This window comes from Amphiura filiformis, chromosome 4, assembly GCF_039555335.1.
Source record: "Amphiura filiformis chromosome 4, Afil_fr2py, whole genome shotgun sequence".
NCBI lineage: Eukaryota > Metazoa > Echinodermata > Ophiuroidea > Amphilepidida > Amphiuridae > Amphiura > Amphiura filiformis.
Genome location: NC_092631.1, coordinates 67945646 through 67973358, shown reverse-complemented (window position 1 = coordinate 67973358; position 27713 = coordinate 67945646). Strand labels below are relative to the sequence as shown.

At 36.5% G+C, this 27713-nt stretch overlaps 1 protein-coding gene across 1 annotated transcript in view; it reads right to left on the bottom strand.

Annotated features, from left to right (window-relative positions):
• The window catches only part of LOC140150337 (uncharacterized), a 94160-nt gene that overhangs the window by 11278 nt on the left and 55169 nt on the right, over window positions 1-27713 (bottom strand). Inside the window, exons 35-60 of the mRNA XM_072172345.1 lie at window positions 27056-27233; window positions 26375-26424; window positions 25594-25707; window positions 25226-25339; window positions 24628-24741; window positions 23248-23361; window positions 22495-22608; window positions 21617-21730; window positions 20839-20952; window positions 19846-19959; window positions 18819-18932; window positions 18250-18363; window positions 16752-16979; window positions 15546-15665; window positions 14297-14410; window positions 13461-13624; window positions 12545-12755; window positions 12144-12266; window positions 11598-11714; window positions 10453-10566; window positions 9254-9379; window positions 8025-8150; window positions 6774-6890; window positions 5995-6108; window positions 5080-5193; window positions 4345-4492 (exon numbers count right to left, since the gene is read on the bottom strand). Coding sequence (XP_072028446.1) covers window positions 4345-4492; window positions 5080-5193; window positions 5995-6108; window positions 6774-6890; window positions 8025-8150; window positions 9254-9379; window positions 10453-10566; window positions 11598-11714; window positions 12144-12266; window positions 12545-12755; window positions 13461-13624; window positions 14297-14410; window positions 15546-15665; window positions 16752-16979; window positions 18250-18363; window positions 18819-18932; window positions 19846-19959; window positions 20839-20952; window positions 21617-21730; window positions 22495-22608; window positions 23248-23361; window positions 24628-24741; window positions 25226-25339; window positions 25594-25707; window positions 26375-26424; window positions 27056-27233 — 3304 coding nt within the window. The remainder of the gene's footprint in view (window positions 1-4344; window positions 4493-5079; window positions 5194-5994; window positions 6109-6773; window positions 6891-8024; window positions 8151-9253; window positions 9380-10452; window positions 10567-11597; window positions 11715-12143; window positions 12267-12544; window positions 12756-13460; window positions 13625-14296; window positions 14411-15545; window positions 15666-16751; window positions 16980-18249; window positions 18364-18818; window positions 18933-19845; window positions 19960-20838; window positions 20953-21616; window positions 21731-22494; window positions 22609-23247; window positions 23362-24627; window positions 24742-25225; window positions 25340-25593; window positions 25708-26374; window positions 26425-27055; window positions 27234-27713) is intronic.

The following is a 27713-nucleotide window of genomic DNA, read 5'->3' as shown; positions in this document are numbered from 1 at the left end:
GGCACCATGAGCCTTTGCCATCGATCAGATTATAAGAATTTATATTAAAAATTACTTGCTAGAAAGATTTGTTTTCTATTTGTTGTTGAAATAAATGTGAATATTACCTGTGCACACCAAACAGAGAGCAGGTGATTATACTGAAATAGGAGGCAGGAGTGTTAAAAACATTGACGGTCCTACAACATCTCTGCTACTAGGTTAGTATTATAATATTTAGTCTTAATAACAACTAATTTGCATACAACATTTGTTATTTACACGTACTGGGTGAAATGGGCTATTCTGCTTGAAATCCATACACCCCCTATGGAAGATATGATCTTAATCTCCCACACAGGGAGTGTAGATTTCAAATGGCACACCCATTCAGGTAACCCCATTTAAAGTTCACACTCCCTGTGTGGGAGATTAAGGTCATGTCTTTAATGGGGGTGTATGTATTTCAACTGTAATAGCCCATTTTCCTACAGGAAAATTTGATAAGTTATCTTGCTGCAACCCTCCTGGAACTTAAGGGTCTTCAGTGTAACAAATACACACACACACAATTTTACTTTCAATTTTGGCCCATATAATGAAGAAATGTGGGAAAATTGTCAATGTTTGTAGATGAATTCACCGATCCCATTGTGATTTGCATGGATTATGTAACTTGAAGTGCATTCAAAAATATATGACGTTGGTATATGGTGTAATAGGAAAATGATGCCAAAGGTCCGAGGAGCAAACAAATTTTGCATTAAGAATTCCATAATGCAAATTTACAGTCAAAATGCCGAAAGAATGAACACAACAACATGCATGTAAGCTTATTTCCAATGACAAATGCAGGCCAGTGAAAAATACCGATCAAACCAATCAAAAGACATTAGCAATATCAACCAACTTGAATGAGGAGTGAGTTGGATTCAGTTCCACGTCACGCAGTGTATGAGAGCCAACCCTGTACACAGGAAAAATAATTTGGTAGCAATTGGCTTCTAAAATGAAAATCTAGTCGCCAGCAATTAAATGAAATTATTTACAGTTAAATGTATAAGGCAAAGATATAAGTAAACTTATCAAGAATGTTGCTCGAAGTATTATTACAGAATAGTGTTTTGATTTATTCACTGCATTATTGTGCAAACTTGTTTTTTTTTAAAGCTTTCTGCAAAAGTTTAAATCTCAAGTACCGTACAACCGGGCGTCAGCGTCGCTGTTCGATCATTCAATTTTAACCATGCATGTGCGCTAAATAATTCATGAAGGTCAAGGAAAAACCACAACATCATCAGATTGACCTCATTAATAATGAAAACATTCATCTTACCAATTTAGATATGTTGCTATGGGGGATTCCTGGAATGTACGATCAGGTAATTATGTACTGCAGTGTAATCATGCAATACTAGTATGCTTCCGGGAATTGGATTCATGGAACAAATCGTGTGTATTTCTTTCTTAATTTTTAAGCCTGCTCAAAATTTGCATGTACTTTTTAAGCTTTTATAATGATGTAGTAGTATTGCGTGGCAACTAGTTAGCAAAGTGAGGTCGCATATGGCGAGTGCATGCGGAAACATGATCGCATTAAAAAAAATTGCTATGTACATGAGAGTATTCGTCACCCTGTGTTCATTTATTTATCATTCTGACTGCAGTTGCTGAAAAATATTAAGTTAGGTCAAGGATTGTTACGCAGGGTAGACACCCATTCAGTCTGGTAAATTTCACTTGCTCAAAGGTTAAATTGCTAATGGCCATCAGGCTGAAAATGTTTAAGGGTCATTGGCAACATTCCGTTTGATGTAAATATGATATTTTTTCCCTTTATGAGGGTTAGCAATGATGGATGACTTGTCTATGGAAGGTATTAACAGAGTAGTATGTATTCAAGATTAGTCTCTGAATTCTAACAGCAAAGGTTAAGGGTCACAGGACATGTTATAGCAAAGGTTAAGGGTCATGGGTCATGTTACAGCAAAGGTTAAGGGTCACAGGTCATGTTACAGCAAAGGTTAAGAATGAGGGTCAAATGTTGGTGCATTGTTCTTAAAACTTAAGATCAGATTTGATGTAAATTTATTTGAGTATACACATTTAACAAAGCTGTCAACTCTTTCACTATAACATGCATCTGGGTCATGACTACAAATAGCAAATTTTGGTGGTTAGAAAATTGTGATCTATCTGCAAAAAACATAACTCTGCAGTCTGCACTATAAATTGATCAAATTAAAGGAAATTTGCTGTGAATGTTGAGGTAAATTTTGGTTTTTAGAAAATTGTGATCTATCTGCAAAACCATAACTCTGCAGTCTGCACTATAAATTGATCAAATTAAAGGAAATTTGCTGTGAACGTTAAGGCAATCATAAATGTAAATTAACACCCAAATAAATAAGCAAAGATAGTTGCGATGCTTTGCTTTTCTTGTTGTTCAAAGCTTGTGCAACTCAGATGCATTTACAGTCAAATTTGATCCATATAGTCTTTTGTGTTCATGGCATGCACATAGACAGACTAGCAGACAAAAGCAAGGGATACAACAAACATTGCAGGGTTATACACTTACTCTCGTCGATTCCTGATTTAGTTTCAATTTGTGTAATAAAATTAGGGATGGGAAATAGAAAATCAGATTGTCAAACATTTGTGAAATGAGACCCAGATGCATATTATGCGAATACAAGAATCCTTAATACCATTAAAAACACATTTGTGGGCCTGTTGAAATTAATGAGGACCCCAGGGTTGTAGCTATGGTGGGTGGCGCCGGGCAGCCCGTCCACCACTGACGCTGGCCGCCCGGTACAAATTTTTTTTTTTTTAATTGTAATAATTTTTTTATGATTTTTCATCATAAAAAGAGCAAAAATTTTTTTTTTAGGGCGGTGATACCCCGGAGCTTATTCCCTGATCACTCGCGTTCACTTAAAAGATTGTGTTTGAGCCATTCATGTACTTTAGCAATTTAGAGCCCATTACTAAAATCAGGCTAGCTACAACCCTGGAGGACCCGTAGAAATTTATATACATATGGTCGTGCCCCCTCAACATATCGGCTTATTTCCAACACTGAATAATATCCTAATTTGAATTGGTCATAAACTGTTAATTTGTGAAGTATCATTGTTTGTTAAGTGTGGTGTCTGTTGCAGTAAATTCAATACATCTATACTTTGTTATACAAAAAAGCAGGGTAGGTATTTTGGAAGACTTTCTCTCAATATTAGTATTGATGAATTAACCATGTTGTATCAAGTGCTCTGAAACGTCAACATTGGTGCGGAATTGTGATATTCTGTTGCATTTGATATTCCTCTTTCAATATGATTCAACTTTACAAATAAAATATGTAAATTGCAACAAGTTTTGCATGAGTTAATCTACATTTTAAGGGCACATCACCAACTATCCTTTATATATAAAAAGAAAAGCGCCATTCAGTGATTTGTCTGACCTGAAGACCCACAAATTTATCCGAATTCTGATTTTTGGATGTTATGGTACAAGTATATAACAATTATTATATAGGCCTATACATGCATGTATTCTGACATGAACCACACTGTCAAATTTAGAATCCATACTCACCATATGAACACATATATACAGCAGTCAATGCTGGTACAATTAAAGGGGGATGGTCAGTTTTTCAGTGTTTATTTCACATTGTATTTTGCACCTCGGGTACATTGAGGTGACTTTTTGAGGAGCCTTTTGAGGTGCTTTTTTTTGAAAATTGCACATGAATTCTGGCTTAAAAGTCACAAAATAAAATGGCCTGAATGTAGGCTAAAGCCTGCAAATTCTCATACCTGGTATTATAACAAAATAATCTAGATTAGTTTTGAGTTAAATTGCAATAGTGGTTCGATATTTGAAGCAAAATTGTGTTTTACAACAGCAGTAACATAGCCAGCACTTTATAAAAGGTTGGAGGGTAAGGCAAATTTCAAACTTCGATGAAAATTGTCAAAAAAATGGCACAAAAAGTACAAAAAAGGCCAATGGAGGCACAAGACTTCTCACAGGAGGTTGTAATCTGGCTAAAAATCAGGCATAAAATCTCACTTGGATCGTAAAGAAAAATTGAGCTTTCCTCTGATGCCAATATATCCATTTTAATAGAATAAATTAGGGCTGAGTCTGTTGATCTGGTCACACTCCTTTACATGAGATATTTTCAACATTTTATGCAAGAGCTGTTGTGATGAAACTAACATGCTTATGATATCTAATCAATTTGTAGAAACAGAAAATCACTAAATGGCGCTTCAACAAACATATGACTCTTGTCCTTATACAGTAAAGCACACTACCCTATCTATATATTGCATATCTCACAGTACTTACTTTTCAGAGCGCCCTCTTACTAGTAGTAACAAAAGAAGGAAGAGAACGAATAATATGAGCAAGCAGATGAGCATGACGAACCACGGATTGAGTCCGATTTGTGCCCCCTTCCATGTGTAGAGATTGGGTGCTTTTGTACTGTCTGGGTCTATTGGTAGAAGTAAACAAAGAAAAACAGACACACAAAATACGGGTTAAAACAAATAATGTATAGTTCATGTTTATAGGGACTTTCGGGGATCTGTTGAGGACCAAACAAATCTGTTCAATTTTCCCAATTTGCTTAAAAATGTTTGATAAATTGAGGTAATACCTTTCTTTTCAGTAATATTGACAAAATATGAAGGAAACTGAAAGGTTATGTCCATCTTTCGGATAGTGTTCCCTTTTGCACTTTTTCCCTTTTTTTGGATTTGCACTAACTTCCTTATGCCCGGGCAAAAAGAATTAACACTGGAATCTCTTCACATAAAAATACAGTGTCTATACTCTGATCAGTTCGTAATAGACAGGACTCATAACATTGTGGATTGATATAGAATAGCGTACACACAGCTTGGCGCACCACCTTAACCATTTGTTTCTATGGGACAGGAAATTGTCTAAAATGCGGGGGAAATCTTCACAATCGCACACTTGGGCTACATAATATTTGTTGGTTATCTTTGGCAAATAAAAACATGTAATTTCTTTACATAGAATATGATGGCAGCTTGAATCTTTGTCATATCTTACCTAAAACACAAAATGGCGGTGAATATCCTGTATTACATGTGCAATAGAATGTGTTAATACCATCTACACATGTACCATATTCTCCACATGGTCTGCTAGCACATTCATCAATATCTGTAAAACAAGCAATAACAGCAAGTTGGTAATATATTTTGCTCTGTATTTGTAAAATTCTCATTTCAAAGTAGGTGGACTGTTTATGGATAAAAGGTTACTCAATATTAAGTTTAACTCCATGGGCACTACTGTCTTTCTCACCGAACCACTGATTGGTTAATTACATGATGTAATTATCTCATTAACCAATCATAATAGAGCTTTCAGATCTTGTGGTACTTTTAAGCTTTATCCCCTATCAGCCATACTGACTATTTTTACCATATCTGTGATTGGCTAAATACATGATATAGTCCTCTTTGTAACCAATCAAAGTAGTTCTTAGAGGCCGATAATTCGGCCGGCAGGGCCCATAGTTAAGTTTGAAAAAAAAATTTAAAAAAATTTATATGAGCTGCAGGAAAGTGTTCATGTGAGACCATTTTTGGTTGCCATTGGATTTGGACTGAAATTCATACAAGACCATAAATATTTTACATCTAAGTGCAACATAGTAGAAGTGTATACTAAATACTGTTTGACTGATGGACACACAGATGGAAAAAACACACAAACCATGCTACCACAAGGCTTTTCCATTAAAAATTTGATGATCTAAAATGTGGAAACTATTTGATGGATACTGCATCAAATTTTAGCTGAAGTTCATCCTTTCTTGCATTAAAAGTGTTCAGTTCATCAATGAGCGAGTCCAGAATGACTAACCTAGGGTTGGGACATTAAATGACAAGAAATTAAAATTGATAATTGTTTTTTTTTTAATAATGGAAAAAGGAGAGATAGCCGGCTTCAACCTACCTTGTTCACAACGCTCCCCTGTATACCCTGATTCACAGCTACATCTGTATGAGTTGACCAAATCAACACAAACACCATGATTACTGCACGACATTTCTGGACAGTCATTGTCATCTAATGAGAAAACAAACACAAAAATTACCTCATCATGTCACAATTGCTTTCTGAATGGTTTATTATAAGATTTGCTCAAACCATGACCTTCAAACACATAAGTAAAAAATTAGCAAAAAGATTTGCATCGCTTAATAATGAGATTTCATACACTCCTAGCTAGTGAGAACCAATCAGAGCACACGTTAGTAAATTATTAGCCATAAATAAATATTGTGTAATTGCATGGGTGCGTACTTGGTGAAGTATGCGCAGTGATTTCGGACGCATTCATTTTTCTTGCAGGTAAATGCTTTGATATTTGCTTGCATTTTCCAACAAAATGGAAAAATCACAGGATTTTTTAGTCGTGTATTAAATAGGTACTGAGATGTTGATGCGTCTACTGCACTCCCCTTTCTGGGCTTGTGCATTAGACGTATCAACATCTCAGTATGCATGCATCATTTTGTACAATTCCACTCCCAACAAGTAATGCGCATTTATTAACCTTCAAATGATTGTGCAGCTACATATATGTTCTTTTATTTTATATTAATTATTATTAAATTCGCTTAACATACAAATAATTTCTACCTACTGTCATTTCATCATTCTGTAAACATTATTGATCAAACACCCACACACATACAAAACCCAAATCTTAGAATATTGCTCTATCTTACTTGTTTGACATTGTTCTCCAGAGAACCCTACTGGGCATTGGCAGGTCAGGTTTCCTTTCTGTCGCACGCATTCAGCGCCATTCTGACATGGATTAGCTGTCCCGCACTCAGTGGATACTGTAAGGTAAACATACACAAAAACATGTGAATATATATGCAAACATATGAATATTCATTAGTGGTAATCTGGTTCACAACGCCATAGAACAGTTGGTGTGGTAAGTTGAATGGTAACCACCTTGGGGACGAGGCTATCACTTTTTCATTCATAACATATAAACAGAACATATTTCAGGCCTAAAATCATGTCACTTGGATTAGGCCTATGTAATGAAATTATTAGTTTCCCATCACTCGCCCTCATAACTTTTTCAATTTGACCAAAACTTTCATTATTTTCATATAAAAGAGATGGAAATAATCAAAATTGGAACTCTCAAAATGTCTGACATCCCCTGCTGATCATAATCAGCAGTTTTTCTTAGTTGTAGGGGTAGAGGATGTGGTAAATAATGAAAATTTAAGGACTACCTCATCATGTTTCTAGTGATTACAAAAATTGCAAATTTCTTTTCATTTTAATAAAAACAAATTGAAATCTGTTCTCAATCTGTTGCAAAATGTCTGTAATGATGATCTAAGCATTAATACCTGTTTTGAGATGGTCTTTTATCTACAATATAGGTAATAGCCATGTAAATGAAAGTTTTGACAATAATGAAATTGTCCAAAATAATGAATAATGAAATCATGGCGTCATATTTCACTGAAAAAAATGTGACGGGAAACTAATCATTTCATTTCATTAGCCTTAAACAAACACTGTGAGCTTTCTTTAGAACGCAAAATCTCCATTTTGATTAGATAAATGATATGACAAGACTGTCGATCTGGTCACACGCATTAACCCTAACTACAAAAAATCTTACAATAATAACTACTGCACATGCATCCCATCTGATGCCATGACGCAATCCCCAAGTCATATATACTCTGATTCGCTGGCAGGGCAGCTAAACCCCTGTGGCTACCGGTTGGTGATTCAATTCCTGGGGGTACCAAAAGACTTCTTTGTTCATCTCTCCTATTTCATTCCTTTTTTAATGCCCATTCCGCTTGCAAAACACCATGGGCTGTGTTAGGGTTAATGCACATTAGCACAAATTTGAATATGCCAGGTCCTTTCAGCACATAGATATATTTTCACATATATTTTTAATGTGGAAAGACCAGCACATAAAGTAATCTTACCCTTTGTAGTACATCTGTCGCCAACATATCCAGGTGGGCATTCACATCTGTGTGTGCCATCATCGTTTCCATTGACACAGGTAGCACCATTCAAACACAAACCGGCATTACGGCATGGATTACCGTCTGCAATTCAACAGAGTGAATTGATAAGAACAAAAAATTCAACACCAGTAGACTTGTCACAATAGGCAAAATATCTAATTCTCATTCATGAGAGGATGTACCGTCTGTGTCAGTGTACTTTCGTGGAATAACACAATGCAGCGACCTACATGACCCAACCTTGACCTTGCCTAGCGATGACGATATTCAAAAACATTATTGGTCAATTTTCAAAAGCTGTGTTGGCACCGTAAGCGTGGGGTCTTTGTGTAGTACGCCCGACACAAATATCTGTGCGTACCCAAGTTGGCTCTCATGATCGAGAATTAGATATTTTGCCAATAACTATGCCTAGCATTTACTCCGCAGAAAATGGTAAAGATAAATTACAATAAAATATGACTCTTTAAATATGACTCTTTTTCTGACTGAAGTTACTAGAAATGATGACTGCATTATTTTCCTTACTACTGGCATTAAAGCCAAGAAATATGATTTGAAATACTGACAGCATGAATTATATTCATCATACTTAGATGACTACAGTCAGTCTACTCTGAAGTACAAAGTACCGACACGGACGCACACATTGTGCCGACTTTGAAGGCATGCATACCTGCAGCAGAGACGCATCACTGCGCACTGTTTACGCGCATGTTGTCACTTGGTACTTCAGAGTGGAAAGACTGTAGCCTCCTTGTTGGTGAAAATGCTGATCTATAAATCCTCATATAAAGTTTTCATTTCATTGGTCAAACCAAATGATGGAGTATTATATGTTCATTTAATAGAATAATGCATTTATGGCCTTGGCATAGAGCATAAACTATGAGTGTATTGGGCTATTCCATTTAAAATCCACACTACCCCTGTGGAAGATTTAGCTACAGTCTTCCACAGAGGGAGTATGAGTTTTGGATAGAATAGACAATTGGGTAACTTCCATTTGAAATACTCACTCCAGTTGTGGAAGATAAAGGTAAAGCCATAATACAGGGAGAGTATGAGTTTCAAAATGATTAACCCTGACCAATTACATTTGAAAAACATACTCCCCCTATAGAACATTTTTCCAAAATCGTCCACAGGGGTAGTGTGGATTATAACTGGAATAGTCCATTTACCTATCTGGCAGTAGTCTCCCAGGAAGCCTTCTCGACACATGCAGATATATTGATGGTCTCTATATTCACATGTTGCTCCATTCTTGCAGGGATTGTTATTGTAGTCACATGGCACTGGGTTAGGAGCTGTTTCGAAAAAATAACAAAATTTGAAATTTTGAATTTTATGTCAATGTGATAGTTCAGGCATGATAGTTGTTCATTACATCAGCTCCGAGTCAAAAAACTCAGTTAGACATTCTGCCTAAGGTATAAACAAATGATCACGCCCTCAATTCTATTTATGAACCTGCTTATACATACCCAATTCAGTGATTGGAAAATTCTTTATAAAGTGATTTTTAAAAACTTTTTGCCGATCACAGAATGATCATACTGATCAGCCAAAGCATAAATGCTGTTTACAACTGGCTAATCAAATCACACATTCGGTTATGTTGTCACATGTATGGACAGACCAGGTGGTGGTCGCCGTGCATTCTCTAAATTCAGTAAATTTTCATCGTCAACCATGTAATTGAATAGGATTATTTTGAAATTTAAAAACGCTTGAAATATCACAAACAAATAGGCCTATATTAATAAATAATATAAATACAAGCTAAAACCGTTGGGGTTCGATAATGAACCCCACAAAACTAACCAAGTATATGGAAAATGCCATACGGCCGGGAGGTTTCACAAGTTGCCGGCTCGATCATGCCATTCGCCGCCTGGGACAGACAAGCATTTCATGTTATACTTGTGACATGCTTTATCCTGTACCATTTCTGTCGGTACTGTGTACCACACAGTGTTAGTAACTGCTGCCATGGATGAAAAAGATAACACTAAACAGACCGCGTACAAGCAGTCTAAGTCTCAGCATCACCTGTTAATGAGGGTCGATTGTTCCATGAAATGCGACAGACAAAACTGCTACGCACTTACCACATATTTTTACAGTCGCATGCAAAAGTATGAAACAAAAGTACAAAACGCTGGCATGATTGTTAGACATGGCACGATTGAATAATGAATATGCGAGAATTCACAGCATACAATCCATGGAGACTTTAACTTTCAACTGTTGATACATGGTCTGTAATAGTCTGTGGCTGCTACACTTGTGAAAGTCAAGTATATGTAGTTGATTTCAATGCTATATGGCGGTTATGTCCTGACACAGGCAAAAGTTTAACATTTGATGTTATACTTACGAATTTGACAAGTTTGGCCCAAGAATCCACCATCACATATGCAAGTAAACATGTTGATATTGTCCACACAGGTAGCTCCATTCTGGCATGGTGATGACGCACACTCATCAATTTCTGTAGCAATATGAAATGTCAAGACATGATAAGTTAGAAGATCTTAAAATTACAGACTAAAGGATTTCTGAGTTGATGTCGTTTATAGACCCAAATTTTATTATTTTGGGTCACTTTTCTATCATATATCTAGAACTCCTCTTTATATAAATTTTAGCGACTGATTGCTATGAGTAACCTGTGTCAATCATATTGACAAGCATCTTATGTGGCCCATACACGTTCAATTTTATTGGGCAATATCAAAGGGTCTTTGATATTGCCCAATAAAATTGAACGTGTATAGGCCACATTAAACCATGTAATTGAGTTTTGTCTGTAATTTGCCCATACAAATTTGACCTTGTAAAGATTATCCAAGCTTCGCTTATAGAATTCCACACCTGTCAGGGGTAATCATTTCGCTTTTCTCAGAATGTCCCAAATGGCAGGTGGATGGGTGGGTGGTTAGCTAATTTAGGCACTGTTATTGAGCTTATATTGTGTAGGTTCACAATAGAGGCCGTCAGCGTGACGTCATATGCCGCCATCTTGTGGGTACACGCTGTGATGGTCGTTCGATCTCCATGTGTGAGCAGCAAAATCACCGCATTGATGCGCTATAACAGCTGCGTGGCAAGCTGCGCCCTAACTGCGCGTAGTGTCTAACGCATGAACACACAGATCATTTGTACCTACAAGATGGCGAAAGGCTGACGGCCTCTATAACAGATAACAGTAAATACAGACTTGCCACAACCTCAAGTTTGGAGAAAAAAATTAAGATATATGTTTGTTAAAATGCATTTAGAGCCAATCGCTGCTTGTGTGCCCAGCACTCACAGTTTAGGCACAATTTGACATGCTTCATAGTGCACACAACTAATTGCTTTGAAGGAACGACAAAAGCGCATTATTTTATCGCAGAACTATTCTTGTTTGTTTCTCAAGTTGTTCTGTTGGCAAGGAGCAAGTCCAAAAATTGTCCACCCTTGCTGATGCTGCTGTTATAAAGGGCAATATAACATACTATATCTATTTTGTTTTCTTACCTTCATCACAGTTTATTCCAGCCCATCCGCCAGGACATGTACACACATACATGTCAGTATTCAGATTTATACAGGGGGCGCCATTTTGACATGGGTTATTTCCACAAGGGTTTTCATCTGGAAAATCAAACAAACAGGAACGTCAAAATCAAGTGAACAGGTATGTCAAAATCAAACAAACAGGTATGTCAAAATCAAAATCAATAATTAGTGACATCTCTTATGCTGATTTCATACTTTCCTGCCGCTTGCCGCTATGAAGATGATTTTGCTTCACTGCCCAGTCGCACCAGAAACGCTAGCGGTGACCAGCGGCAAGCTGATATATAGTGATCACTCCAATGCTTTGCCCAAGCGGCAGCATCGATGGGAGTTGAATTCAAGTCAACTCGGAGCAGTGCCGCTCTGACGTATGAGAACAAAATATGATTTTGGAGCAGTGCTGAGCGGCAACAGTGGCATACCGCTGCTGCTCAACGGCGTGCCGCTCCGATGAAGCGAAGCGGCAGAATCCAGCATTACATTATCATAGCAACTCTTCCTTACCTGTAGGCATTTCACAGTTAGGTCCTTGCCAATCTCCTGTGCAGGTACATGTGAAGAGACCCGAGTCTGTTGGCTGACAAACACCGTCGTTAAGACATGGCATGGCAGCACAGGGATCGATAGCTGCAAAGAAGAGGATGTACATTATATATTGTCACCAATAACAGTGTAACATGTATAACAATGCCCCATAGAATAGTACATACTTCTGCGGTGGTTACCACTTTTCACCACCTTTTTGTTCACACCATCTAAATGAAATATATCTGGGATTTCATTTTTTTTTCTGATACTAAAACCACTGGGGAAACATTTTTAAACCCTTAATTATTTTTTCCAACAAGAACCAGTTTAACAAATATCAATATAGCTGTCTTAAAAGTCTGTTAAGGTGTACTTACGAACATATCCGGCATCTGAAAGGTAAACAGAGAACCCTCTATCTGTTTTGTCAGAATCAGAGTTGAAAGTCATCCAGAAGACATTGCCGTCCATCTCCAAATTTGCTGGCCGATTTGGACCCGATGCCTCCAGGAGGATAGAGTTGTCATCCAATATGTTATCGCCCAACCCTATCTTGAGAATGTCATAGTGTTCCTCTGTGACAAAGTCCTACAAAATTCAAACAATTTCAGTCAATAATCTATTCAAGAAACTATGGTGAGAGAAATATTTTGTGGCATGATTTTTAATCATCTCATATCACTGCTCAATTAGATAGAGAGTACACACCATGTTACCTGAAGACTTTGTACTATGTAGTAATAGAACTTACACTGGCCATGTATTGTATGAAATCAGCCCATTTCACAGGAGTCGCACAAATTTACAAAATTCCGCCCAATATGTAACTTATCAGAAATGAGTATTAGAATACAGTTGAGGCAAATTTATCCAAAATTGTATTCCTTTCTGTGGATTTCATCCAAAAATCATCTTCAAAACATCATGATTTGTTATTTTTGAAGCAAAATTCACTGAAAATAGGCTATAATTTTCCACTCCAGCTCAAAAGTAAAGTAAATCGCGGGAGCCATTTTCATGTCGCGGGACCATAGGTCAAAGTTATTGGGCTACCAAATAGCAAGTGTGATAACCCTGTCTGAAATGGGATACTCCATTGAAATCCATACTCCCCCAATGGAATAAAAGATCGACCTTAATATCCCACACAGGAGGTGTAGATTTCAAATGGAGTCACCCATTCAGGTAACCCCATTTGAAATTCTCACTCCCTCTGTTGAAGACCAAGGTCATATTTTCCATAGATGGTGTATAGATTCCAAAAAGTAATAACAAAATAAAAGAACAACCTACCTGGAATGCAATGCCGACTCTCCTGTAAGCCCTAGTTGGTACATTAGCACCTCTGATAAACCAACGACAAAACTCATTGTTCTTGTAATTGTTAGGGTAACCAGGTGTGAAGATTGAGATGAAACCGTCAGCTGGGATGGTGTAGTTGACACGGCAACCAATGGCTGAATATAAACAAGGATATGTTGATATTTAAAACAGCTGTTTCATGCTCAGATCTATGTGGCATGTTAAAAAAGGCGCATGTATATATTAAAGCCAGTGTTTTGAACGAACACTTGCATAAAGACACATATGAAACCTGCACTGATATCACTGACTATACTTGGGCATAAGTATTATAGTCTAAGTTCCAACAGGCTCATCACTTTTGGACAAGCACAAATCAATCAAGATTAGTTTTGACGTCTTAACCCTAACCCCCTATTTACATACTGATGATCCTGAAGCCTGGTCTCCATTCATGACAGAACTGAACTTGCCTCTGTGGGGCCACTGGTCCCATGCATGGCAGAACTGAACATGCTTCTGTGAGGCCACTGGTCCCATGCTTGACAGAACTGAACATGCCTCTGTGGGGCCGCTGGTCTTTCTTAACCCCCTAAGCACTACCTGCCGATCTAACATTGCCTCTGATTGGTCAATTACATGATATCTTTATTTTAATCACCAATCAAAATGGAGCTTTGAAAGCAATTCACCCCAATTTTTTTGTGTGGTGACAACGGTGACAACAATGTTACTGATTGGTCCAATTGATAATGAAATTTTCTTTTTGACCAATCACCAATTCTCATGGGGTTAAGGACATTTTCATATTCCAATTGCATACTTACCAATTTGACAAAGATTACCACCCCAATCTCTGGGGCATATACATGTAAATGCATTGATTCCATCGCTACATATACCGCCATTCTGACAAGGGGTGCTGGCACATTCATTAATATCTGTGAATAAATTATGCAAAACGGATCATGAAAAAAATTGCAGTGCAAACAAACATATGGCTGTGATAGAGGATCGGAATGTACACATTTATAAATGCAAAAGTTGTGTGGATACACTTTAGCTCAAATCATTCACCAATAATAACTTTAGCTTTACGCAATATGTGTATTTAACTGATTGTTCATGTTGAAAATATAAATCTGTTTCTGTGTGGGACGTGTGGGGGCAGAGGATGTTTAAAGACATTCCCACAACCCAATGGGGTTTCTGACCTTGTATGTCTGGCTTTTGTACTCATGTAGCACAGTTGACCTTGCATTGGGATTGGGTGCAAATATCTGGTGTTTTCATCCTATTATTTAACATTCAAATCATTGAGACTTATGAATAAAATTAATGCAGTGGGACAATATGAATGTTTCCTGTAAGAAAATCAAATATCAGTCATAAGTCTCAACTATTAGCTCGTTGGCTGCAGTTTTAAAATTACCATTTTGTGTGTGTGGCAATGGGGACTTTGCCTTTAAAATTAGCTATAGGTTACATTGATTAAATTTCCCAATCATAGTGCATTGTAGGAATGCCTCCTCTGGTGTGGGGGTGTGTGTGTGGAGGGGTGTACATACCTAGATATGTATGTGTTTTCATAATTGACATTTGAAATCCTCATTTCCTGGATAACAAATATAGGTGTAACTAAATTCATTTATACACTCAAAACATGTGCGGTGTATGTGCATGGGTAAGCATATTGCAGTGGCGTAGCTGCCAGGGGGCAATGCCCCCCTGGCAAAATTGCCTATTTTGGCCCCGCCCTAGCGCAAGAAAAAAAGAGAGAGAGGAAAAAGGGAGGAGAGAGGGAGAGGAAAGGCAAAAATTGTACTATATATCAAAATGTGTTGCTTTTACGCTTATAATCCCCTTTTTTTTTCTTCTTTTTTTTCTCTTCACTTTTCAAACCACCAAAAAAAAAAAAAAAGGTCAACCTTTTCGGGCTGTTTAGGAAGGGGCGGCAAAATTTTTGTTTGGTGGATTTGGGCCCCCGCCCCTAAAGGCTTGCCCCCTGGAAAAATCCCAGCTACGCCACTGGCATATTTTATGCATGTACAACATGTATGTGTTTTCAAAACTTACTTATTTCACAGTTGACGCCCTCAAATCCTGGATGACAAGTACATGTGTATCCATGCTCAGTTACACGTTGACGACATGTCCCTCCGTTGACACATGGATTGCTGTCACATTCATTTACATCTGTGATTGAATAAATTATGCAAAATTGGTCATGAATATTGATTCATATGTTGCAATAGCTATAAGCATTTTCAAGACATGGAAGAGGCTACTTGCTGTCAACTATAACATCATTTGTTTGTTTTTTAAATATCTTTTAAATATTAAATTGAGTTTATGTGAAGAATTGTATCATATCACTGAAATTTCTAAAAAATCTGCATAGTTCCTGTTTATAACAGTGAGGAAGGTAAAATCAGGGACAATTGTTTATTAAGGTTGGTCTGAACCCTGGAATTATGGAAACTTTCGGGCCTCATAACTTCTAAATTGTTGGTCTAAAGTATATAAAAGTATACATATTTAGAATGGCAAAGACTTGATAAGTTCATCTGTGAGGTCAAATTTGGGCCAAAATGCCATTTTTGGCCCAAAATCCCCAAAACAACGGTTTTTGGCCCACTTCTTTTTCGTGCATCCTAACAAAAAAATTCTTGGGCCAAAATTTTGTTTTTATTAATTTTTAAAAACTAGATCAAAATATCTAGGACCCGTTTTTTTCATTTTTTTTGAATTTTGACCAATTTCACCAAACATATTTGAAATTTGGGCCAAAATCTGGCTTTTTTATGATTTTTTTGAAAAATCAGCATTTTTTGACCATTTTTGGTGCAAATTTCTCAAAGTTGGTCGAATCTGGATGGTTAGCATTTTGCCTGCCAGCTCTTAATGTTCTTATTGCATGCTAAAAACAGAGGACACCCCATATGAAAGCAGATATACAAGAGTATTTATATACAGTTGATATAAGGATTAAGCACCTCAGCCAAAACAATCTAAATAATGTATAACAATTACTGTATTCATTCCATTTACCACCCATGCCCCTATAAGCGCCCACCCAGTGACTTTACAACAAGCAAACTGATTAGTTTATTAATCATGGTCTGAAACATATGACACATTGATGATGATATATGAATATTTTGGGCCTTTCTTACATCTTGTTGGCCTAAACAATGTAAAAAATAAGCACCACCCAAAATGATTTTGTTAAGCGCCCTGGGCGGTTAATGGAACGAACATGGTATATAAAGTAAGCCTTACTGTTCTCGCAGTTGACACCAGTGAATCCTTCTGGGCAGACACATGTATAGCTGTTGATACCATCTTGACAAACACCGCCATTCCTGCAAGGCTGAGTAGCACACTCATTTATGTTAACTGAGCACGTTTTACCACCCCATCCAGGAGTACATGCACAATCAAAGCTATTGACTCCTTCAATGCAGGTAGCACCATTCTTACATGGATCCTGTGCGCATTCCAAAATGTCTGCAAGATAATGTAAGGAATAAGAATGGAATATGAAAGTTATAATTCAAATGCATGTGATTGTAATATTAGAGGGTACAAGTCATTTCTTTGTTTTACAATGACACATATCTCCCTGATAGCAAATACAGTGGTTTGCCTGTGACTCTGGAATAAAATAACCAAAAGTTTTTTAAACATGGTTTTAATTTGGTGAAAATGTGCTAATATCGTTTTAAATGTCCAGTTATATAAAAGTTGCAAAAACATTTAAAAAACATTTTGCATGAAAAGACACTATATCAACATTTTTAAAATGTTGTCATAAATTGGTATTGTAAAATATTTTTTAATAACATTTCACAAATATTTCATACTTTTGAACATAACACCAAGTTCTGCAGTAGCTTAATTCTTTTTATCTAAATGCACCCGTAACTCAATAGGCAAATCTATGACGTAACACACACGCAAATCTCACTAAGAACCTATCTCTTCCCTGCATGTACACGACACACAGTGTGACTGACCAAGGGCGCTGGTGGCTTGTTACATATTATGCATAAGCATCATTGGGATTGTAAAAACTATCGAACGGTAATTGGTTGATAGTAAAAATATCAAATGGTAATTTTGCAATGAATGTATACTAGGCCTGGCATTTTCGGGTAATTTTGTACCCGGTACCCGCCGCAATTTTCGGGCGGTAACCGGGTACCAAATACAACAACAAAAAAAAAAAAAAAAAAAAAAATAATTACCCCAAAACAAAAAAAACAAAAACCCAACTGAATTAAAAAACAAAAAAAGTATAAAATAAAAATTAAAAAAAAAAAAAAAAAAAAAAAAAAAAAAAATTCAAGATATTTTGTTATTTTTAATATGAAAATTGATAATTTGTATTCATGTCATAGTCTATTAATGATTTCAAAATGTATTGAATTTGAATGCATTTTGAAATCATTAATAGACTATGACATGAATACAAATTATCAATTTTCATATTAAAAAACAAAATATCTTGAATTTTTTTTTTTTTTTTTTTTTTTTTAGGTCAACCATGAATGATCCTAGCATTTAGGTCTAGGTCCAGGGACACTATAAAACCGAAAAAATAAAAACTTAAAAAAAAAATTTAAAATTTTTTTTTTTTTTTTTTTTTTTTTTTTTGAATTCGGTACCGGGAGGTATTTCCTACCCGGTAATGTAATCTCAGGCGGGTACCCGTTTACCCGACCCGAAAATGCCAGCCTTAATGTATACATAAGTGATATAATGTGCAGGAACTTACCTGATTCACAGTTGACTCCCGTATAACCAGGCACACATGTACAGGTGTATCCAGTGCTGTCCCCTTCACATAGACCTCCATTCAGGCACGGTGCACTGTCACATGTATTTTGCTCTATAATGGACAAAAAATATTTCAACAAATTATTTTATTTACAAGTGACATGAACTCAATGAAAACAAATATTGAAATTTCATTAACATTTTTATTAAATATAACATACTTTGTAACTCATTTTCCATAAATAAGTAAATAAACCTCTTTTTAATAAGTACTTTCAAGGCCACTTGGTCCCAAGGTCAAATACTATGAAATTAAGAATTTCAAAATTTCATTTTTTTATGGGAGTGTCATCTTTAAAGGCCTATAACTCAAAAACATGACTGGCGACTTGTTCCGGGTTTTGTTGGAGCTGGTCACATTTGAAATCATCATGAAAAATGCATTGAAATAAGTACAAACAAGCCCAGGATCAGTTTAGTAGTTCTTGATATTTTGAGAAAACATCTCAAAACTTTTTATATTGAAGCCTATAGCCAGCATGCAAAGAATTAAACTGAATCACTTACCAATTTCACAATGCTCGCCAACAAACCCTGGTGGACACTGGCATCTGTATGCATTAATCATGTCATTACATATACCACCATTGAAACATGGCTGACTGGAACATTCATCCACATCTAAAATAAGGAAAACATATTGCATTAGTCAAATTCAAGGGAACCTTGATTGTTACTTATGGTCCAAATCTATTTGTGCAGATACCCTGGGCAGATACCACACTGACTAAGACAATGCCAACAACAACAACAACAACAACAACAACAACAACAACAACAACAACAACAATAACAACAACAACAACAATAACAGCAACAACAGCATGTTTATATCAACAAAATTTGAACAGGCCTTCTTTATAGTTGCAACTTGCTTTCCAACCATGTGTAGTTCTATATGTAAAGCATGACTTTCAAAGAGCACAGTTTTGAACTGCTTTCTTTTTGAATATTACATTATTACCTGAATGTCTACTTGTAGGCAGCTATGATTATTCAATGACATTTTAAACAGTTGTATATTACCAATGAGGTGGAACCAAAGAATACCGACTCCTCGATGTTTATGTGTCAGTCACAGAGGGCTGATATTATATCTGGGGATAATTTCGCTATGCACCTGGTAAACTTTGACTCAAAGTCCCAGGTTTAAAGTCCATGATTGTTTGAATTATAGATGAACAACATTGAGCCAAACATACTTGCTAAGCAATAGCTGAATACAAACCTTTGTAACGCCAAGGTTCGATTTTGGGCTCTTGCTGAAAAACGTCAGAGGTAGCGACAAACAGTGGTGCGGCAAGAGCCTCGGGGGCCCATGCACAAGGAGCAGTGTAAACCCATTTAACATCTCCTCTTTTACCTCTTATTTCATTTTTGCTTTTGCTCAGGGCCCCTGAACCCTTGGGGCCCCTGGACTTCGCCCACCCACTTGCTACACCCCTGGCGACTAACCAACATGGCAGATACCATAGTATTACACAGGACAATTTTTAGTCAGTACTCTTTGGGTACAATCTCCTTTCCTACTTACTTATAGCACAGAATTCCCCTGACCATCCAGGAGCACATCTGCATACAAAGTTGTACACGCCATCTATACAAGTTGCTCCATTCTGACATGGAATACTAAGGCACTCATCAATGTCTAATTAAAAAAAATTAAACCAATGATGACATGTGAAAATAGAAGAAAATGGATAGATGAGAAGGAAGCAAAAAACGTAATTAATACAGATTCATGGTACACTATTTAATGTTCAAAATAGGTTATTTATGAGTATATAGACCGTCCACCACAGATGTGATATAAAATCACCAGCTTCACTCTTGGTGATATTGAACAGGCAAAATTGTCTTCAAAATACACTTTACAGTGATATACTGCAAGTCCATATTGCTTGTAAGGAAGTTGGTACAAAATCAATAAATATGTCGAAAAATTCTGTTTTATGTAGTTCAATGGACCATGTCTAAGAACTAGTTCTGTTGACATTACTGCCCTTTTGAGGTGGATGGTCATATATATATGTTTCAGAACTTGTGAAGCAAATTCCAACACTGTAGGTGATAGATGTGGACGCCCACTGTTTGTTGTGTCCACAGTTTATCGGAGAGTAAGGGGAACAAGTTTTACAAATTCAACCCTCTTTGTTAATACTTGCAAACAAGGACCTCATTCTGCATATGATTTAATCCTATCTAACCGAGGACACACACACCCGATTTCAATCAACACACCGTGGACCTACCCAAACACCCAACAACTTCCTATCCAACCGTGAACTATCCTGAACCCCTAAACGTGGACCCATTTTAAATGCATTTTGACGCTATTTGCGTTGTTCTGGTTATATACAGCAACCATGGACATCCACAGTTGCAGGTGTATCCACGTTTGTGATGTGTGTATCTGCGTGCGTGTCCTCCTTTGCAGGTAATCAAAATGCACCCCAACACACACACACACTAGTCAATAAGCACCTAGATAACTCAAAATTGTTGCATCAATTAAATCAAACTGTACCTGTTTCACATTGGTTCCCTGTAAACCCTGGTGGGCAGACACAAGCAAACGAATCAAAACCATTTTGACATCGACCACCATTCAGACATGGAGCACTGCTACATTCATCCACATCTGAAAGTAAAAAGTGAAAGACACAGTTAATATCTAGTTCATGAATCAAACATATGGAAAACAAGTCGAAAAAGTGGTAGAAGTCTCATAATTGCATATAATTACAGTCCAACCTCTCTTATCTGGACCTCTGTTATACAAATCTCTCTATCATCCAGATATGTGATCTTCATAGAAAAACACGTTTTTAATGCTTTGAGAGCTTGATTTCATGCTCTGAGGCATTTAGAAGGACATCACTATATGGCATACAGCAGTTAAATATAATATTTGGGTGTTATTACTGCACATTGAGTAACATTTTGCTGTCTCAATGTTAGCACTTCAGACATTCAATGCATAATTACATATTTATTTATCCAGATTTTTCACTTATCAGGCCAATGATTGGTCCCATCATGGCCGGCCGGATAAGAGAGGTTGGACTGTATGTCTAAAAATAACAGCTTGCAACTGCTTGAAGCCAGCCTGCATTTACTGTTATGTAGAGATATCTGTATTGTCTATGCAATTGCATAAAATCTCAAATACAGCGTATATTTATTTTGCTCCCAGAAAAGGAACCATTTATCCTACAGCATATTTCCATTTATATTACATAGGGATTCCTCAAGGTCCAATGCAAGGTCCCACTTATAACTTTATAATGTAGTGCAAATTTTACCTTGTCCACAGTTATAACCTGTCCATCCACTACCACATTGACATGAAAATGAGTTGACTGCATCGGTACATACACCATCATTTAGACATGGATCACTGCTGCATTCATCCAAGTCTATAAAAGAAAACATTTCATAACATTTAATTTAACATTTCATAACAAAATACAACAAATAATTATCTTCCCAGACCTGTATCCTGAGATTTACCATATCATATATTGTGCTCTAGAAATATATTTCAGAATTTCAACTTCCTTGAAGTATTATTTTTTAGGAGTTAGGCACCGCCCTACTTCATCTTTTAATTTTGGTATGCTCAATTCAAATTTCCCCATTTCCAAGCTGTCTTTTGACCCTTTGACCTAAAAATGACCCCATACAGATATGCTCCTCCCAAATATGTGATTATCAAATTCTTATATCAATTTTACTATGAATCGTGTCTATAATGCCATCGTTATTATTCATTATTATCAAGTACTGGATGGTCAAGATATTTTTTCAGTGTTGTTCATAAGCCCAATCACTATTGTAACTTCCGGTTTTTTGGGACACTTTGACCTCTGACATATCGGGGATATTGCTGTAATTATTATTAATTTATTTATTATTGTCATAATATTATCTTTAAAAAAATTTCAAAAATTAATTGATTCAATAATAATGTTTTTTGGGTTTGTTTTTATTCTTGCAAAACATTTTAGATTATATTTTGTACGCACAAAAACCAATTTTTCTGAATTTTCTCAATAGGTCAGAGGACAAAGTGTCCCAAAACTGCAAAAACTGTCCCACAATGCATTGCAAACTTCCAATGTCGATTTGGCTTATTCTGTAAGATGAAGAAGTTGGTATGGTATTTATATATCCTGCTCACCTATTTCACATAATACCCCAGAGAAACCAGGCTCGCAGTAACAGAGAAAAGCATTTTGCCGGTTTAAACACACTGCACCATTTTCGCAAGGAGAACTTGCACATTCATCGATATCTGCAAAACAAAATAAACACATAAGACAAGATGATAACAGGCAAGACAAAGTGGACCAGATCAGACCAAATTAGATCAGAATTGATCTTAGGCAATTACTATTAATTTGGAATGATGGTTACAGACAAGACAAGGTGGATCAAATCAGATCAGATACAATTTGTCTCAGGACATAAAATGGCCCAGTTATTTGAATATATTTCTACAAAACAATGTTGAATATTATTAATATTCACTACTGGAGATCCACAGAGGAGTAAGATAAGACAGAGCGCGTACCACCAGTCAAAGTCTCCGCCTCATCCGATAATGAGGGCCGATTGTTCCATGAAATGCGACAGGCGAGACTGCTACGCAATTACCGCGTATTTTCATGGTCTATTGCGTGTCGCGAAAGCACATAGCGCTCTATCGCGATATCTGGCGAAGGCACGCGCATAGCGCTGGCGTGATTGTTAGACACAGCACGATCGAACAATCGGCCCTCATGAATATGCGAGAACTGGTAGCATACAATACACGGGGACTTTGACTGGTGGTACGCGCTCTGTCTTATCTTACTCCTCTGTGTGGAGATCAAATGCTAAGTATATCAACTAAATATAGAGGGGGCAAATTGATTCCTTTGGCAAAACTCACCTTGTTGACAGTTAACACCTTGCCATCCTGGAGTGCAGAGGCAGTTGTAGCTATCAATGTTGTCAACACACACAGCGTCGTTGAGGCACGGATTGCTGCCGCACTCAGCAACATCTAAGAAATAAAAAGGCACAAATTTATATAGCGCAATTACATAAGACCATTACAGAAAGTCCACTTTAGCTGAAGACACGCCTTATAAACCATTTAGAATCATGAATCAATCTATACAGGCATGAGCCCTATCAGCCTACATAAAATAATCATCACAACCAGGAACAGAAGGGCCCTGCACCCCCACGTTACGCGTTTAGCAGGGTCCTCGTCAATCACCTGATTTAACCCTATTTTTTCAGGTTGATTCAATGATCTTGTCATATAGGTTTTTTGTCCAATTATTTGATTGTACATTTTTTCAATTTAACTACTTTTTGTAAACAGGCACTACTATCGCATAACTGCGACTTGTATGATTTACTGGCTCATTTGTCAATAATTAAGGTATAATAACATCATATGCTGATAAATGAATTTTGTCTGTTATCAATATATTTCTTTTTAAACGGGCCCTTTCATGCCATTAACTTATATGTACATAATTATTATTATTATCATGTTATTCCTATTATTAGGATTGTTACTATTGTTATTATATTAGTTATTTATTACCATGATTTATATTATTATAATTATCACTATTATTGCTTCTGCTTATATCATTATTGAATTACATTTGTACATTGTATTATAGATTGGTGATTGGCAAAATAAAATATGAATAAATGAATGAATGAATGATGATACATTACATGAACAATGCAAATTATAAGTGAAAAACTACAATTGTACTGTATAATAAACATTTTAATTCATAACTGTACTCTTTTGGCGTACAAATGTTGTTTTTGTCATGAAACTGATTCTCATCTCGATCGATGTGTTCAGCGAAACACTATGGCCTACTCTTCTTTGATGCATGATTAATAACGTCACTCATTAATATACGATCGATGTAAAGAATAAACTACCACACCTGACAACACATGGAAAATTGGACATTTGCATATCACATGTACGAGTTTTGGCAGGGGTTTGGGAGGATATTGTATACATTGCCCTGGAAGCACATAAATACAAACCAAATGGAATTTTATCTTGCGATATGGTTTGCGGCTTTGGCAAATTTTATTGGATACTACGATTATTTTATCATTCAATACAAATAAAGTGTAAGTTGAAACAAGCCCACGCCTTTTACTTTAATCCCACGCTTTATATCATTCCATGCTTTTTACCCAAAGTTTAACCCCCCATGCTTTTATCGATTTTCAAAGTGCACACTTTGTATGATCTACCAATCAATTTCTAATCAACACTTACCGGTTCCACAGTTGATTCCTGCCCATCCTGGTGGACATTCACATCGATACCTGTTGATTTCATTCACGCAGGTTCCTCCATTTATACATGGTGTACTGGAACATTCGTTGATATCTGAAACAAATATAATGGGAAATATTATAAATATCTACAAAAGGTATTCAATCTTTGATCTAATTAAGCTAATGTAGCATTTCTCAGTTGATTTTATGTTATTAAACCTAACACCCATAGATACCAAAAAATATCACGATGATAACCACGCCGCATGCATGAATCCCACGGCATGCGATGATGCAATCACCCTAAGTGCTATATGCTCAGGGAATCGCTGGCCGGGCCAGAACAACCCCTGTTGCTACCGGTTGGTGATCATGTGCTTGGCACGCGAGGGGTCCAAGGTTCAAATCCCGGGGGTACCAAGTGACTTTTTTGTTCATCTTCTCTCCTTTTTCGTTTCTTCCTTAACTTCCGATAGCAAAAAGCAGGGTTAGGGTTAACATTACCATTCAATTAAAAATGTGTTTTAATGCTAATTTCACAGACAATAATCCCATATATGGTACGATTAGAGGGAATTTGATTAGAGTACACTTACCGCTTTCACATAGAGTCCCTGTGTACCCTGGTTGGCACACACACACAAATTCATTGTTGCTATCTATGCAAGTGGCGCCATTTCTACATGGGCTGCTAATGCACTCATTCACAGCTGAAAAGACATGGAAACCAACCAATTAAACAAAATGACAGTTCTATCGTCAATGTAAAAACACAATATCTGCAAATCAAAGTAACAACACATGTTCCATCATATTTATTTTTTTTATGCAAATTTTTATTTGGTAATGGAAAAAGTTTACATACATACAAGGACATTTGTAGAGCACCTTTTATCCAACGACACAGGTGCTAGAAAAATACAAAGGTGGTGTTAAACTTCAATGATTATTTAAGAAAACTCACCAATTTCACAGTTATTGCCAGTCCATCCCTCAGCACAGGTACAGATATATAGATTTACCTGATCAGCACAAGTCCCTCCATTTCTACAAGGGGAACTTCTACACTCATCAATTTCTGTTGGGGCAACAAGTAGAAAAAAAATGTAACAAACAGAAACCAAACATGAATTATGAGTCTTTTCTAACTAAACTTTCAGGTAATTGTTATAATTGTCTTTTTGAGTAAAGAAGAAGACACTGCTATATAGGTCATGTATAAATTATTCTCTAATTTTAACCCCATGAGAACTACCTGCTGATTGGCCAAAAAGAAGTTTCCATTATCAATTGGCCCAATCAGCAACATTGTTAGAATAATTTCACCACACAAAAAAATTGGGGTGAATTATTTGCAAAGCTCCATTCTGATTGGTGAATAAAGTGAAAATATCATATAATTGACCAATCAGAGGCAATGTTAGATTGGCAGGGGGTTAAGGTACAATATCTATATGCATGTCTTAGTTGTTCAAGATTACCTATCAAAGTATAAAGAAACATTTTTGCTTATTTTGAAAACCACAAAATAAGGACAAATGTAGGCTAAACCATAAAATGCCGCCATCTTTAATATTAGACTTGTTTCTGGAATATGAATATGAACTTAAGTACTAAAAAATTAAATACATATAGATCTGCCACATCTCAAAATCATATTCAATGCTTCAAACTCATTTTTCTCTATCAAATACTGTATGTCTATCTTGTGGTTTGCAGTGATTTAAGAATGAATTCCTACATACCTTGTTCACAATTGACTCCCATGTATCCAGCCACACACTGACAAGTATATCTAGAAACACAGCAAAAGTGTTGTTTAATTATAATTAATTATATGTCATAATGTCAATGTTTGTAGTGTTGCACACCTTTACAAAACAAAATAACTATCAACACACTAATTCAATTGGGGGAGGATTATTCAGAAATGTACTATGGATGTTTTAAGTAGCAGAGTAATGATATGACAATCATACATCCAATATTCCAACTAGACTTTGCATCTGAGGTCACTGTCAATCAAACTCCCTGTGACCCTTGTTTGGTTAGTAGCATGTAAAAGTAAGCTTGATTCATCTAGTGCTTTCATCAGAGAAAGGAATCGCACAAAATTACGGTACATTTACACGGCAAAAAGCAACTTTTCTAGGCATTGTTGACATGGTGCCTTCAGGAAAGAAAGTTTCCAATTACTAATTTCTAACTTTTGAGACGGTTTGTATGTTTCAAGGTGCAAAATTAACCATTAGGAACACCAACTGCCCGCTGTGTTCAGAAAATCAAACATCACAACCAGTCATAAACAAATCCTTTCTGAGTTTGATTGACTGATGATGTCAGACGCAAACAAGTCATTTTGATTTTACTTCAGATTCAGATTTACTTCAATGCGCTAAATAAATGCTGTTTTATTATCACCTCACCTGTTTTGTTCATCCATGCATATTGCTCCATTCTGACATGGGTTAGAAGCACACTCATCCACGACGGTCTCACAATTACGTCCTGTCCAGCCGCTTGGACATGTACAACGGTACTCATTGAATAAGTTAGTACAGGTGCCAAAGTTCATGCATGGGTTACTGGCACACTCGTTGGTTTCTATGGCAACACAAAAACAGTTGGTTCAGTCAATGTATGTTTAATTTCACTCAAAACTAGTAATCAAGTGAAATATGTTATCTTGGTTCATCACAACTCTGATAAAGTGGAAATTGTAAGTCACCAAATTTAACACAAAACCTCTACTTATGCATGGGCAGACTTCGTTATTATCTGTTTTCTATTTTACATTGAAGTTTTAGTTGTATTGCTCCAGCAGTTTGACATTAGAAGCAAAAACGTGTTTCACAACGGGCCATTGAACAGTATGGGACTACTTGTGATAACCACCATGGAGGATAAGGCTATCACTTTTTTGTTCATAACATCTAAACGGAACATATTTCTGGCTTAAACTTTCACTGGGATCATGAGAAAAAAATTTGAGCATTTTTCTGATGCCAAAATTTTGATAGTATAAAATGTTAAAATGAGACTGTCGAGCGTTGATCTGGAAACACACCGTTAATGCAAAACTTT